General features: G+C 43.8%; 1 protein-coding gene across 35 annotated transcripts in view; it reads right to left on the reverse strand.

The window, feature by feature from the left end:
- Window positions 1-15,191, reverse strand: part of SLC35F4 (solute carrier family 35 member F4) — a 353,130-nt gene that overhangs the window by 86,366 nt on the left and 251,573 nt on the right. For 4 of the 35 annotated variants that reach the window (XR_008699467.1, XM_055538165.1, XM_055538172.1 and 1 more), the window contains exon 1: window positions 161-405. The exons of 29 other annotated variants lie outside the window; for them this stretch is intronic. Coding sequence is in view for 3 of the 6 variants with exons in the window: in XM_055538165.1 (XP_055394140.1) it covers window positions 161-323 (163 nt within the window). In the remaining 3 variants the exon portion in view is untranslated. Of the gene's footprint in view, window positions 1-160; window positions 406-15,191 lie in introns of those variants that run through there. 2 more of the 35 variants (XR_008699485.1, XM_055538178.1) reach the window with 2 other exon arrangements.

Raw genomic sequence — 15,191 nt, forward strand, 5'->3', positions numbered from 1 at the left:
AGAATTCTGGTTGCTGATGACAATAATAACTGCAAAGTAGAATCCTAAAATTGAACTCTTCCTCTTTAAGTTTTGGATGAGGCCACAAAGGCAGAAAAAAGTATAAAAGATGCCAACTGTCCCCCAGAACCTAAAGAAAAGAAATATCACCTAAGCCCACCTGTTAAAGAGGTGCTCTGGAGAGAGCTGTGATGTGCTGTGTCATGGCTGCCTTGGCCTCTTTCCCTGTGGAGGTGGAGGTGGAGGTGGAGGTGGAAGGGCAGGGCTCCTCCCTCACTTTCGGGAGGATGGGCAGCCCAGGGATCACTTGGAGCACTTGGCATGTGTCTACTGGGGCCTGAGGGTCATTCGCACTGCAGCTGAGTCTCCCTCAGAGAAGTTCAAAGGTGGAATTCTGTGGCTGGAGATGTCCGTGTGTGACAGCAGAATATAAAGAGCAGCATTAGGAGCAAGCAACCCTTCTTCCAAAGGCTGGGCAAAACGATGTGTGCTGGGAATGCAAGGGAGCTACGGTCTTAAAAGGAATCCTGCCCAACATGGCTGCCAAGAGGGGCAACTTGACCCCAACAGAGCAGGGGTAGAGGAAAACCACAACTGAGGGCTGTGAACATCATCATCAGCCATTTGTGTGGGAGAGGCAATTTCTTAGAACTCTTTGAACTGCCTGATATATATTAACTCTTGTTAATTTTCATCTATGAACGCAATGCTTTGCCCATTTAACAGATAAGGAACCTGAAGCACCCATGCAGGCGAATTACCAGCCCAAGGTTACACAGAGGATGATGAAGCTGGAATGTAAACTAAGAACGTCTACCTGCAGAGACAGGCTCTTAATCTTACCAATTCCATTCAGTCATTTTATTTAATCCTCAAACAACCCTATTATGGTCCTATGGTTATATTCAGCTGGGTCAGTAGGATATGAAGTGAAAAGTTCTTAGAAACTGATAGTGTCCTAGGGGACAAAAAAAATAAGTTTCCTTTTCTTGATTTTGCACCACCACACACCAAGGAAGGAGGTGTGATACCTATGTTTACTTTGACTAAGAGAACAATTCAGCCCACCCTCCCCATCCCCGACTCCCAAAGGCTCTGGAGATCATTTGACAACCTGCAGAAATGATGGAAGACAAAACAATGCTAAGTATGCTGTTGAAATACTGAAACTTATGTGCAGTCTCTGGTTATAAGTTTCTGATATCCAGTCACAAGTAGTGAGTGTGTAGTAAGCGGAGAGACAAGAAATAAAGAAATTTTTACCTTAACTGGTATAATAAAAAATTAGTTTATAAAAAGACCTGCAGCCTTATACATATTATATAGAAACACATGCAAATATATGAGGATATAAAATGAGATCCTCGGGAAGAAGATTCCAGCCAGGAATACTGTACTAAAAGTGAGTTCTGTCTTCCAAGCGAATTGATAGAGGTGCTAAAAGTCACCTCTGAAAGGAATTATCACCATTTGATGATACCATTTTACATATTCAAAATCACTGTTTTAATAGAATTCAATACGGAGCATTATTACTAACACTTCCTTAGGCAACTAAGGAATGAAGTCAGCTGGTTTGGTGCTTTACAGAGTCAACTGGGACTAAAGCAAGAGTCAGCCTTTCTGGCACAAGAAAGGCTACTGCAAAGAAGGCAGGTGTGTGACTCTTGCCTGTCCCAGACTACTACTTCATGATAAGTGCTCTGATTTTCCTGCAAGGTTCCACCTCCATTTCATTACAGGTCTATATGGCTGGAAGCTGGAAATCCCTCCCATGTCCCTGAGTCAAGAACAGAGCTGGACACAAGACCCTGTGCTAACCATCAATCTGTCTACTCCATAACTCAGACACACAAGATTCAAGCAACTAAGAGTTGCCCCTTGGACTCTTGCCTGGGCCTTATAGAGAAGATACTCTTTATTTGTTGAGATTGCTTAAATTGGTAGAATGGTGCCTGGAGTGGCTGGGGTCATCTTTGCCACAAAGGAGGGTGGAGTGAGGGGCATCACTGTTTTCGCACTTGTATCAGGCCTCAGAGGAATTCAAAACTCCCCTGGACTTTTCAGTTTTGAACCCAGTAAATTTTGTTTCTGTTCTTTTCTGAACCCAGTTTGAGTTCGGGATCTGTCACCTGTACAGGAACTGGTCAGGACCATGTCAACAGCCCCAAGCAAGGCAAGTTGATGAAATATGGCCTAATCAGCTATTGCCAGCACTTAGAAACCAATCTGAAAAAACAACCTCAAGACTAAGTCAATTACACAGAGTTTGACCTGACAGGAGACAAAGAGAGATGCCCACGAATCACTACACTGGCTGCTTCCTGCCCAAAATGACACAAGCTATCCCTCAGGAATAACACAAGCTATCCCTTTGCTCACTTTTCTTTTGTGAAACCATCTTCTCATCCTCTTTAACCTGTTATAAATTAACAAGGCCATTAACAAGTGGTGCTGGTGGCTTAGTCACTAAGTCATGTCCAACTCTTTGTGACCCTATGGACTATAACCTGCCAGGCTTCTCTGTCCATGAAATTCTCCAGGCAAGAATATTGGAGTGGGTGACCATTTCCTTCTCCAGGGGCTCTTCCCAACCCAGGGATCAAACCCAGGTCTCCTGCATTGCAGGCAGATTCCTTATTGATTGAGCTATGACGGAAGACAGCAAGACAGAAGATTCACAGAAAAATCGCCATTTCCCCACCACCATATTACTGTAGTATCTTCTGATTGAGATTGGTTTCTATCTATAAAATGTTATGTTGTTTTATGTTCAGTTTACAGTTCACCAAAATACAGGTTAAAGAAAAGAATCTTCTGACATACACTGTAAATGTTCCAGATGGACCCATGTGTTTCCAATATCTTGACTTCACAGTCCTCCTGACATCTTGGCAACTCAAATTTCATGAATCCCACTGAGTAAACAAGGGAAAGATAGAAAATCCATCTCTGCCCACCTAAACCCTAATCACAAAAGTACTAAGCCAGAACTTTGAAAAAGCCTCTAGCACTTAGAAAGGGCTAAGAAATGCCAGAAAGCTTCAAGTCAAGAGAACACATGGACACAGGGAGCTTGAACGATTTGCAGACTTAAGCATTTTCCACCTCTTAGGTGATGACTTACAGTAATGCTTTTTGCTTTAGGTACTAGTCCCTTCCAGCCCCAAAATTCCAGTAACACCTTTTTAAATGTGCCAAATACTATGTCAGAGCATTAAAAGGATATTTTACTTGTTCCTTATTCAGTGAGATATTATCCCTATTTTACAAATGGAAAAACTGTGACCCAGAGAAGTTAAGTAAAACAACTAAGGTTGTACAGTAAATAGAATCACACAAAGCTCAGCTGTATCATTTTGGATAATATATTTCCCAGAAGTTTGGTTCACACAGATTATCTCTACTGAAATAGTATCTAGAAAAGATAAATATTTTTATGTTCAGTCCTTAAAAAGAGCCACCCAAGACTCAAAAGAAATCAGATGGAATTATACAAATGATAGTAACATAAAAATAGAACTCACACAGACTTACTAAAGACAGACAGTCAATACACTGTGGAATTTATGAAGTGACAGAAAACAGTTTATGTGAGCCATGAATTAACTAGCTAATGAGTTATTCATTAGGGTATCATATAATGACTTTCTGGTCTTTTAAAAGTCTTTTTTTTTTTTTTCTGGCTAGAAGGCATTATCACAAAAGTGAAAATCTATACAGTGCTATAAAGAAACAGATGTCCTGTTAACAAATACTAACTAGGCTTAGAGAGGAAACAAAGATAGTTGAGTTAGCTGTACAATGTAAGCCTCATTCTATTTAATATAGAAAGCCCCTTTTCATCTTAATTATTTATTCAGAGGAAATGTGATCATTGACAAGCTGTGTTTATAAACAGACTATTTTCAAAATAAGGTGGTGAAATAACCCTGCCTCTCAGTTTCACTGAAAAGGAAAGCGAAGTTGCTCAACTGTGTCCAACTCTTCATGACCCCTTGGACTGTATGTAGCCTACCAGGCTCCTCCGTCCATGGGATTTTCCAGGCAAGAGTACTGGAGTGGGTTGCCATTTCCCTCTCCAGGGGATCTTCCCGATCCAGGGATCAAACCCCGGTCTCCCACATTGCAGGCAGACGCTTTACCTTCTGAACCACCAAAGAAGTTTCACTGAAAACCTTATCAAAGTCAACAGAGACAGCCCCAGAATCAAATGCTAGGGACCTGGACCGCCAGGGGAGCCTAATCTCTCTGGGCCTGCTTCTTCATTATAAAGGAGAGCATTTCAGACAGGATAACCCTAGACAGCAGAGAACCAACCACAAAACAAAAACACCCTCCAGAATAACAGAGGAGGAAAGGTAGACACGTTTTCTGGTTGAAGATTTGTCACTAGCCAATTACAATTGTGACCTATTTCAAGAAAACTTAATACATAAGTATACAAACTCACAAAATGGATAAGCTGCTGCTGTTAAGTCACTTCAGTTGTGTCTGACCCTGTGCGACCCCATAGATGGCAGCCCACCAGGCTCCCTCATCCCTGGGATTCTCCAGGCAAGAACACTGGAGTGAGTTGCCATTTCCTTCTCCAATGCATGAAAGTGAAAAGTAAAAGTGAAGTCGCTCAGTTGTGTCTGACCCTCAGCGACCCCATGGACTGCAGCCTTCCAGGCTCCTCCGTCCATGGGATTTTCCAGGCAAGAGTACTGGAGTGGGGTGCCATTGCCTTCTCTGCACAAAATGGCTAAGCTAGGAATTACTAAAAAGTGATTCAACCCACAGTTCATTTAAATGTCAATATTCTATGGTACAATTAAAACATGATTTAAGTAAAAAAAAAAAATCACAAAATTTTAAGACTATAGTTGTTACATAGAGTGAAATACTACCTATTTATATGCAACAATTTATGAACCTCTTTGGATGTTGTTTATGAAAGACATGGACATCTTTATGAAGATAAGCAGCACTCTCCTGGGTAAATTAACTGAGGAATAGTACCGTCTTCAAAGAGGTGAATGTAAGTAACTTCTAGGCTTATGAGCCTCTGTTCCACTAAAATATGATTTCAGGATGATTATATAGTGGAAGTGAGAAATAGATTTAAGGGACTAGATCTGATACAGTGCCTGATGAACTATGGACAGAGGTTCATGACATTGTACAGGAAATGCAAAAAAGCAAATGGCTGTCTGAGGAGGCCTTACAAATAGCTGTGAAAAGAAGAGAAGTGAAAAGCAAAGGAGAAAAGGAAAGATATAAGCATCTGAATGCAGAGTTTCAAAGAATAGCCAGGAGAGATAAGAAAGCCTTCCTCAGCGATCAATGCAAAGAAAGAGAGGAAAACAACAGAATGGGAAAGACTAGAGATCTCTTCAAGAAAATTAGAGATACCAAGGGAACATAACATGCAAAGATGGGCTTGATAAAGAACAGAAATGGTATGGACCTAACAGAAGCAGAAGATACTAAGAAGAGATGGCAAGAATACACAGAAGAACTGGACAAAAAAGATCTTCACGATCCAGATAATCACGATGGTGTGATCACTCACCTAGAGCCAGACATCCTGGAATGGGAAGTCAAGTGGGTCCTAGAAAGCATCACTACAAACAAAGCTAGTGGAGGTGATGGAATTCCAGTTGAGCTATTCCAAATCCGGAAAGATGATGCTATGAAAGTGCTGCACTCAATATGCCAGCAAATCTGGGAAACTCAGCAGTGGCCACGGGACTGGAAAAGGTCAGTTTTCATTCCAATCCCAAAGAAAGGAATGCCAAAGAATGCTCAAACTACCGCACAATTGCACTCATCTCACATGCTAGTAATATAGTAATGCTCAAAATTCTCCAACCCAGGCTTCAGCAATACATGAACCATGAACTTCCAGATGTTCAAGCTGGTTTTAGAAAAGGCAGAGGAACCAGAGATCAAATTGCCAACATCCGCTGGATCATGGAAAAAGCAAGAGAGTTTGAGAAAAACATCTATTTCTGCTTTATTGTCTATGCCAAAGCCTTTAACTGTGTGGATCACAATAAACTGTGGAAAATTCTGAAAGAGATGGGAATACCAGACCACCTGACCTGCCTCTTGAGAAACATATATGCAGGTCAGGAAGCAACAGTTAGAACTGGGCATGGAACAACAGACTGGTTCCAAATAGGAAAAGGAGTATGTTAAGGCTGTATATTGTCACCCTGCTTATTTAACTTTTATGCAGAGTACATCATGAGAAACTCTGGGCTGGAAGAAGCACAAGCTGGAATCAAGATTGCCGGGAGAAATATCAATAACCTCAGATATGCAGATGACACCATCCTTATGGCAGAAAGTGAAAAGGAACTAAAAAGCCTCTTGATGAAAGTGAAAGAGGAGAGTGAAAAAGTTGGCTTAAAGCTCAACATTCAGAAAACTAAGATCATGGCATCTGGTCCCATCACTTCATGGGAAATAGATGGAGAAACAGTGGAAACAGTGTCAGACTTTATTTTGGGGGGCTCCAAAATCACTGCAGATGGTGATTGCAGCCATGAAATTAAAAGACACTTACTCCTTGGAAAGAAAGTTGTGTCCAACCTAAATAGCATATTAAAAAGAAGAGACATTATTTTGCCAACAAAGGTCTGTGTAGTCAAGGCTATGGTTTTTCCAGTGGTCATGTATGGATGTGAGAGTTGGACTGTGAAGAAGGCTGAGCACCAAAGAATTGATGCTTTTGAACCGTGGTGTTGGAGAAGACTCTTGAGAGTCCCTTGGACTGCAAGGAGATCCAATCAGTCCATCCTAGGAGATCAGTCCTGAGTGTTCATTGGAGGGACTGATGCTGAAGCTGAAACTCCAGTACTTTGGCCACCTCATGCGAAGAGTTGACTCATTGGGAAAGACCCTGATGATGGGAAGGATTGGGGGAAGGAGGAGAAGGGGACGACAGAGGATGAGATGGCTGGATGGCATCACCAACTCGATGGACATGAGTTTGGGTGAACTCCGGGAGCTGGTGATGGACAGGGAGGCCTGGCGTGCTGCAATTCACGGGGTCGCAAAGAGTCAGGCACAACTGAGCTACTGAACTGAACTGAAAGATTTTTTTATTTGGACATTCCATTAGGAACTACACAATCAATTCTAATCTATAAACACAAATCATCATTGTGTTAGCACAAACAGGCAGACTCTATTTCTGGATTGTCTGCATACCCAGAATGCTTGACCTTAGCGCTTCATTAGCGTTTAATAGCCTTACTTTCTTAGTTTATCCCACAGTTGCCCATTAATAAATGAAACAGCAATAAGGTCCCTTTCTAAGGTGAAATGGGGGGTGATTTTTAAACTTACCAAGATAAACTCCTATTTACCCTTGGTTGCAATCACCATTTCTTTCTATGCTCAGCTCCTGCCATTGTTGATAAAGGTGTCTGCACCGAAGAGTGGGTGCTCATGTAAAAGACACCCCACCTTCAGGGATGACTTCACATCAACAACAAAATAGCTCATGCTCAGTGGATAATTTCATTTTTCCAGAAGATTTACAGTTGTTTGTAGTAGTAATGATCATCCTAGAAATGCTGATTATACCATATTTAATGAGAAGTAAATTTATCTAATATTATGTCTACTTAGAATGTTCTAAACACCCCAGATACATTCCTCCCCTCCACATCTTAACAAATAACATCATCCAACCAGTTCACATTTTTCTCTCTCCCCTTGTATCAAATTTGGTTGATTCTATCAAATATGTACCTCACATACATCCACTTTCCTCCATTTCTGTACCCATCACCCTATTTCACACATCCATCACCTTGAGCCTTGTCTGCCATATAATCTATCTCTCTGCTTCCAGTCTTCTTCCTGCACTGCATTCCAACACAGTAGCCAGTGTGGTCTTTATAAAATGTGGATCAGATCATGCTGTTTAAATCCTTTCAGGGGCCTCCCTGCTCTTAGACTCTTTTCTTTGGCTTTCAAAGTCCTCCATGATCTGACCCCTGCCCACCTGTCCAGCCCCATCTCATGGCACCCCTCTCCCTCACTGGTCCCTGTAGTATTCTCAAACTGGCCAAGTTTGTTCAAGTGTCACAGTCTTACCATGGGCTGTTCCCTGTGCCTGGAACTCTTCTCCAGCTCTTTGCACTGCTGGGAACTCACAGTCCTTCAGATGTTAGATGAAATGTCACCACCTCAGAGGTGATTCTCTAAGCCTCTCCCTAAAGTAGCTACCCTCTCAGTCACATTCCATCCATTGCCTTGTTGACTTTGTTTAGGCACATATTACACTCTGAAATCATCTTTTTTATTGATGTGCTTATTTGTGTATGGCCTCTCTCTCCCATTAAGGTGTAAGCTCATGAAGACAGGGAGCTTGTCAAGCTTGTTCACTACTAGATCAGGATCTAACACATAATAGGTGCTAAGAGAAGGTCAGTGGACTAACTGAACACATGGTTTAATAAGACTAAATAGCCCAGAGCTCACCAAGTATATCAGCATCACACTGGTTTACTGGTTTGCACTTGCTTATTGAGGAGTCTCCAGTTGGGTATTCTGAGAAATGAGTCATCCTGGGTGGGAACAAGAATAGAGGGACTGGGAAACTGTCCCCAGACACATGAACCCCACCAGTGCCCCTGGCCAGCACTGGCGTGTGTGAGGTTGCCCATTTTCTCTGCTGGGAAGGACGAGGGCCAGCAGCAGCAATGGATGCTAGGAGTGCTGTCATCAAAGGAGCACCTGAGTACCAGCCCCACCACGCAGGCAGCAAGAGGAACGGACAGCTCCTTGGATGTGGGGAGAGCATCCTCCTTATAGTGGAAAGGGGAGCAAGGTCCAGCCTCAGTGTGTAACTAGACCTGCCATTGGAGCTGTGGCTTAGGAAAATGTCTCTGCATGAGTGTGACCTGACAGCCCTGTTGGCTTAACATTCTGGGAGACCAGGCCCAAGGGTGCTGGGAGGGGTGGGGTGAGTGCAGCACTAAGGGAGAGAGGCTCATCCTTTTGAGTCAAGAAAAAAAAAAAAAAAAAGGGTTGTTGAGTAGGACCCTCCCTGGCAAAGCAGGAGGCAGGGACAACACAGCAACAGCCAGAGAGCAGGTTTCTTCCCCTGGAGGAAACAATAAACCAGACTGATGCACCCGACTATGTAAGCAGCCTTGCTTCCTGGGGGACTCCAGGAAAGGAGCTGCAAGAGCAAAGAATGGCATTCTAGCCATAGGCAGGAAGGAGGGTCTCTGAGTCTCTAACATGAATCTCAAATAGGACAGGACCCAACTTCTTTCCCAGTGGGTAAAATCAGATACATAAGCTTAGTGTGGATGAAACTAAAGCTTTTGCAAGCTTGATTTTGAGTTCCACAGGGTTAAGATTTCAATGACCATCAGTAAACCAGGAACAAGAAATAATGCTAAGAAACCTGAGGTGCATGCATTGGGATACTCTGTGCTCTTTTCTGACTTGCCCAGTTTCCTCCTTTAAGTCAGGTACCTTGCTCTTGGTAACTAGAAACCAACCATGGTATGTCCTCATTTCTCCCAAAAGGAATAAAAAAATCAACGCTTTTGTAGCACATTTCCCCTATCCCCCGCCATTTACATCCATGGTTCTCAGCAGATGGTGATTTTGCCTCTCTGGACATTTAGTTGAGTTTGGAGACTTTTTTGGTTGTCACAACTCTAGGGGGCAGGATGCTGCTAGCGTCTAGTGGGTGGGGGCCGGGGATGCTGGTAAACATCCTGCAACGCGCAGGATGGTAACCCTCCACAGCAGAACCAGTGCTGCTCAAAATCAGCAGCACTGACTGTCCAAGTCCTGACTTACACCAAGAAGACGCAAATCTTTTCTCTGCTGTGGCTCTGTCATCATGAGCTTGAGAAGAAGAAGGGAAATGACTTGTAACACCGAACCGAAGCTGACAATTCATCTGGCAAACAATTCAAACCCAGACCAATTTTTCTGAGCACCCTTTTCCTGTGTTTAGTGCTGATGCCACCTCACAGAAGACTGACACTTTTCTCCAGGCATTTCCCTCTTCACTGGGTAACTTTTTTAGATTGCAGGCAACTTCTTCAGACTGTTAAAAGCATTTACCTTCAATATATTAAAAAAATCTCACGTACGTATTCCTTTAGAAGTTCAATATCACAAAAGTCACAAAGCCATTTACAAGGATTACTTTCAAAGGCTTTTTATGGTTACTGTTAAATAAATTATATGTTCAGTGTACTGGAGCTTGAGAGAAGAGATAATAGTAGAACCCCTGCCCTGAAGGTCTTGCAGTATCCTCATGGCCCAATAAAAAGAGGCACGAAAGAGCACTTCAGTGTAATGAAAACGGTCAGGTCTCACTGGGGAAAAAAGTCACAAGGGAGACTATTGCAAATAGATGACCCAGCAGAATAAAGACTATTTTCCCTGCTGAAGAACCAAGTGACTGAGGAGAAACAAGGCTCACCATCACTGATTTTGCACCTGAGGTTAATGTGGAGGGAACGGCTGGTGGACAGGAGGGGAGGCCTCCTAGGACCACCACCCAAGCTGTTGGCTCCGTGTCCAACCTTGTAGTGAGAGCAGTTCAGCTCTGAGTCTGATTCACTTCTCATCACCTCAAATCTAGATGCCAAATAAAATGCTTGGAAACAAATTTATTTAGCTTCCCTGTCTGCTTCCTGGGCTTCCCTGGTGGCTCAGATGGTCAAGAATCCTCCTGCAATGCGGAGACCTGGGTTCGATCCCTGGGTTGGGAAGATCCCTTGGAGAAGGAAATGGCAACCCACTCCAGGATTCTTGCCTGGAGAATATCCATGGACAGAGGAGCCTGGCAGGCTACAGTCCATGGGGTCACAGAGTCAGACGTGACTGAGTGACTAAACATGACACATGTCTCCTTCCTAATTGAGACCTTAACTATATCCTGCAAACTTTGCTCTGAACAAATACAGGCCAGGGGGCAGGTGATGTCAGCCTCCACTGTGCGTGCGCAAGAGAGGTCCCCCCAAGGTGGCACCTTACCAGAGCTGGGGCCACTCTTGGTTAGTGTGTTCATTTGCTAGGGCTGCTGGAACAAAGCACCACAAACTGAGTGGCTTAAACAAAAGCAATTTATTGTCTTATAGCCCTGGAGGCTAGCAGGCTGAGATTAAAAACTGGTTCCTTCTGACAGCTCTGAGGAAGACTCTGCTCCAGGCCTGCCCTCTCGTTTCTGGTGGCTTGCTAAATGTTTGATATTCTCTGGCTTGTACAGGTGTCACCCTGATCCCTGCCTCTGTCTTCACAGAGTGTTGTGTGTGTCCAAATTTCCCCTTTTTATAAAGACAACAATCATAATGAATTAGGGGCCACCCTACCCCAATACGGCCTCATTTGTACTAATTTCATCTGCAACAACACTGTTTCCAAGTACGGTCACACTCTGAGGTCCTGGGGCTTAGGACTTTGACACTGAATTTTTGGCAGATGTCATTCAATCCATAAGAGGAAGCTGCAAAGCAGGGAAAGTTTCTGAGCTCCCAGCAATCTAGCTAACTTCAAGATCTGCTGATGAAGCCAAAATGCCTCCACAGCAAAGGACATGTTAATGTATCATTACAGCCCTTGATTCTGCACTCCATGGTGGCCCCAACTACTAAACTCATTAATGACTTGAGTCACTCTGGAAATGTCTCTCTCCACTGTCTGTAGTCACCCTGTCAATTCAGTGTAGGTCAAGGTGTATCAGAAAGGGTGAACTGACACTGAACCACCTCTATTCTGCCTTTTAAAAATTAAATAATTGATAAATAATCTCTTTCTAGAATTGTATGTGGTCCAACAAATAGTTGAGTGCCTGCTCTCTTTGGAGAGATGAGGGCCATAGTGCCAAGAGCATGGAGGCACAGAAGACTGACAGGTGTGTATCCTCATCGAGCATTCTGCGGGGTAGTCTGTAAGACAGAACAACAGGTCATCGGGACTTTTTATCCGAGTGATCTAAGGACCTAACTCAGGGCTTCAATATCCAGACACATTGTGAAACCCACAGTGGTAAGGAGGGGTTGCAGCAGAGTGTGTGTGACATCACTATAGGGGTTGCAATTCACAAAGGTCACCTATAAAACTTGTTCCAAACACAACCATACACTGTTGCTCCATGCTCTGGACCTTCTCTGGCTTCTCTTCACCTTCTCAGTCCTTGTACCTCCTCCTCAAGCTGTTACTATAGACTGAGTATTTGTGTGTTAGCCACTCAGTCATGTCCTACTCTTCACGACCCCATAGACCACAGCCTGTCAGGCTCCTCTGTCCATGGGATTCTCTAGGCAAGAACACTGGAGTGGATTGCCATTCCCTTCTCCAGCCTGAGTATTTGTGTCCCCCTAACAGGGCTTCCCTGATGATGGTTCAGTCAGTAAAGAATCCACCTGTCAATGCAGGAGACCAGGACTCAAACCCTGGGTGAGGAAGATCCTCTGGCAAAGGAAATGGCAATCCACTCCAGTATACTTGCCTGGGAAATCCTGTGGACAGAGGAGCCTGCTAGGCTCCGTACAATCCACGGGGTTGCAAGAGTCAGACATGACCTAGTGTAAACTTCAAAGAGGCCACTGGGAAGTGATTAGGTCATGAGGATGGAGCCCTTGTGAATGAAATTAGTGCCCTTATAAAAGAGATCCCAGAGTGCTCCTTTGCCCCTTTCACCATGTGAGGACACAACAAGAACACAGTCCTTTATGTACCTTGATTCCTTCTCTGCCAAGCTGTCAGGAAGCATTTGACAGGAGGCTTCCTGTGTGCTGTTCTGGATCTGACAGGAATCCTCTGTTCCTTATTAATTCCTGAATATTCAGGAATTGAGAGGCAAGCCTCTCCCGGGACTGAGGAATCCAGGCACTTCCTTCGTTAGTTTTTCTATATAGTGATAAGTACCTTCTTCCTTTTTATGAACCATACGGTAAAACTACTGTTTACAACTCTCTCTAATATGGATTGCCTATGTTTTGTAAGTCTGGAATTTTCATCTTTATCTGAGAATAACTACCTTGTAAGACAGTGTATCGGAGTGGGCAATGGCACCCCACTCCAGTACTCTTGCCTGGAGAATCCCATGGGCATTGGAGCCTGGTGGGTTGCGGTCCATGGGGTCGCTGGGAGTCGGACACGACTGAGCAACTTCACTTTCACTTTTCATTTTCATGCATTGGAGAAGGAAACGGCAACCCACTCCAGTGTTCTTGCCTGGAGAATCTCAGGGACGGGGGAGCCTGGTGGGCTGCCGTCTCTGGGGTCACACAGTCAGACACGACTGAAGTGACTTAGCAGCAGCAGCAGCAAGACAGTATATATGTGCCCACACCATGTTGGTTAAAACACCTTTGCTCCATCAGAGCTTTGGTCCCCGTGTCTGTCTGTCTTTCTCTCTCTCTATCTCTGTATTTCTGGCTGATTTCCTGGAACACGAAGCTGGCTGCATAACCCAGGAAATATTAGCCTCTCTCCTTCTTCCACTTTCTCATCGTTGACTCTGGGCCACCAGGTTCCAGTCCATTAAAGGACCTCAACAAGTCTTTTCCATATTAGTTTTCAAGTGTGTCTTTTTCTAGTTTTCAAACTTTTCAAGGATGGAGTAGGAAGGGGCACAAGATTTCCACCACAGCTTCATCTTGTTAGGATGTTGTCTCTTCAGTGAAGGACAGCACTGATCCTTCTGATACATCAATTTTAGATGTACGTAGAATGGAAGGCTGTCCCATGCTGTGGGTCTGTTTCTTCTGTTCATGAACTTTCTATATTAACAATTAACTTTCTATATTAACAATACACATTGCAATTAGTGGTTTTGGGTTTTTTGAGTGTGATATAATTTACCCTACCACCTCAGGCTAAAGATTGCTAGAAAGATTGTCACAATATCATATATGTATCATTTCCCCTCTACCACTACCTCTCCCCCGCAATACAGGATTTATGCTGGTCCTTGCTTTTCTCCACTGTGTCATGGAGAATCTCCAGGAGATTCTGTGCAGCTATAGAAAGTTCATGCTACCCTCTGGGACAGAATAGTTCTTCATATAGGCAGCAGTCCTGACTCAGAATTCAGGCTCTAACAATGGAGACACAGACATAGAGAACAGACTTATGGAGACAGGCAGGGCAGAGGAGGGGGAGGGTGGGACAAATGGAGAGTAACATGGAAGCATATATGCTACCACATGTAACATAGATAACCAACCAATGGGAATTAGCTGTATGACTCAGGAAACTCAAACCAGGGCTCTGTAAAAATCTGGTGGGGGAACAGATGGGAGGTGGGAGGGAGGTTCAAGAGGGTGGGGACATAGTAAACCTACGCCTGACTCACGTAGATGTATGACAGAGGCCAACACAATATTATGAACCAATTACCCTTCAATTAAAAATAAATTTATTAAAAAAAATCAGGCCCTGACTCAGAAATCAGGCCCTGACTCAGATTTAGTTAGCATATTCACACTGTTAGGTAATTTATTATTCTAGGAAACTGGAGGCTTTAAAACATGCTAAAATAATTAGGTAAAGAACCATAGGCTTAGGTGCCAAGAAAGTTTCAGTTCTATGTTTGCCTCCAATTGACTACATATAGCCCAGTGTAGATGGAGAAACAGTGGAAACAGTGTCAGACTTTATTTTTTGGGCTCCAAAATCACTGCAGATGGTGACTGCAGCCATGAAATTAAAAGACGCTTATTCCTTGGAAGGAAAGTTATGACCAACCTAGATAGCATATTCAAAAGCAGAGACATTACTTTGCCAACAAAGGTGCGTCTAGTCAAGGCTATGGTTTTTCCTGTGGTCATGTATGGATGTGAGAGTTGGACTGTGAAGAAGGCTGAGTCCCAAAGAATTGATGCTTTTGAACTGTGGTGTTGGAGAAGACTCTTGAGAGTCCCTTGGACTGCAAGGAGATCCAACCAGTCCATTCTGAAGGAGATCAGCCCTGGGTGTTCTTTGGAAGGAATGATGCTAAAGCTGAAACTCCAATACTTTGGCCACCTCATGCGAAGAGTTGACTCATTGGAAAAGACTCTGATGCTGGGAGGGATTGGGGGCAGAAGGAGAAGGGGACGACAGAGGATGAGATGGCTGGATGGCGTCACTGACTTGATAGACGTGAGTCTGAGTGAACTCCGGGAGTTGGTGATGGACAGGGAGGCCTGGCGTGCTGCGATTCATGG

This window comes from Bubalus kerabau, chromosome 10, assembly GCF_029407905.1.
Source record: "Bubalus kerabau isolate K-KA32 ecotype Philippines breed swamp buffalo chromosome 10, PCC_UOA_SB_1v2, whole genome shotgun sequence".
Lineage (NCBI taxonomy): Eukaryota > Metazoa > Chordata > Mammalia > Artiodactyla > Bovidae > Bubalus > Bubalus kerabau.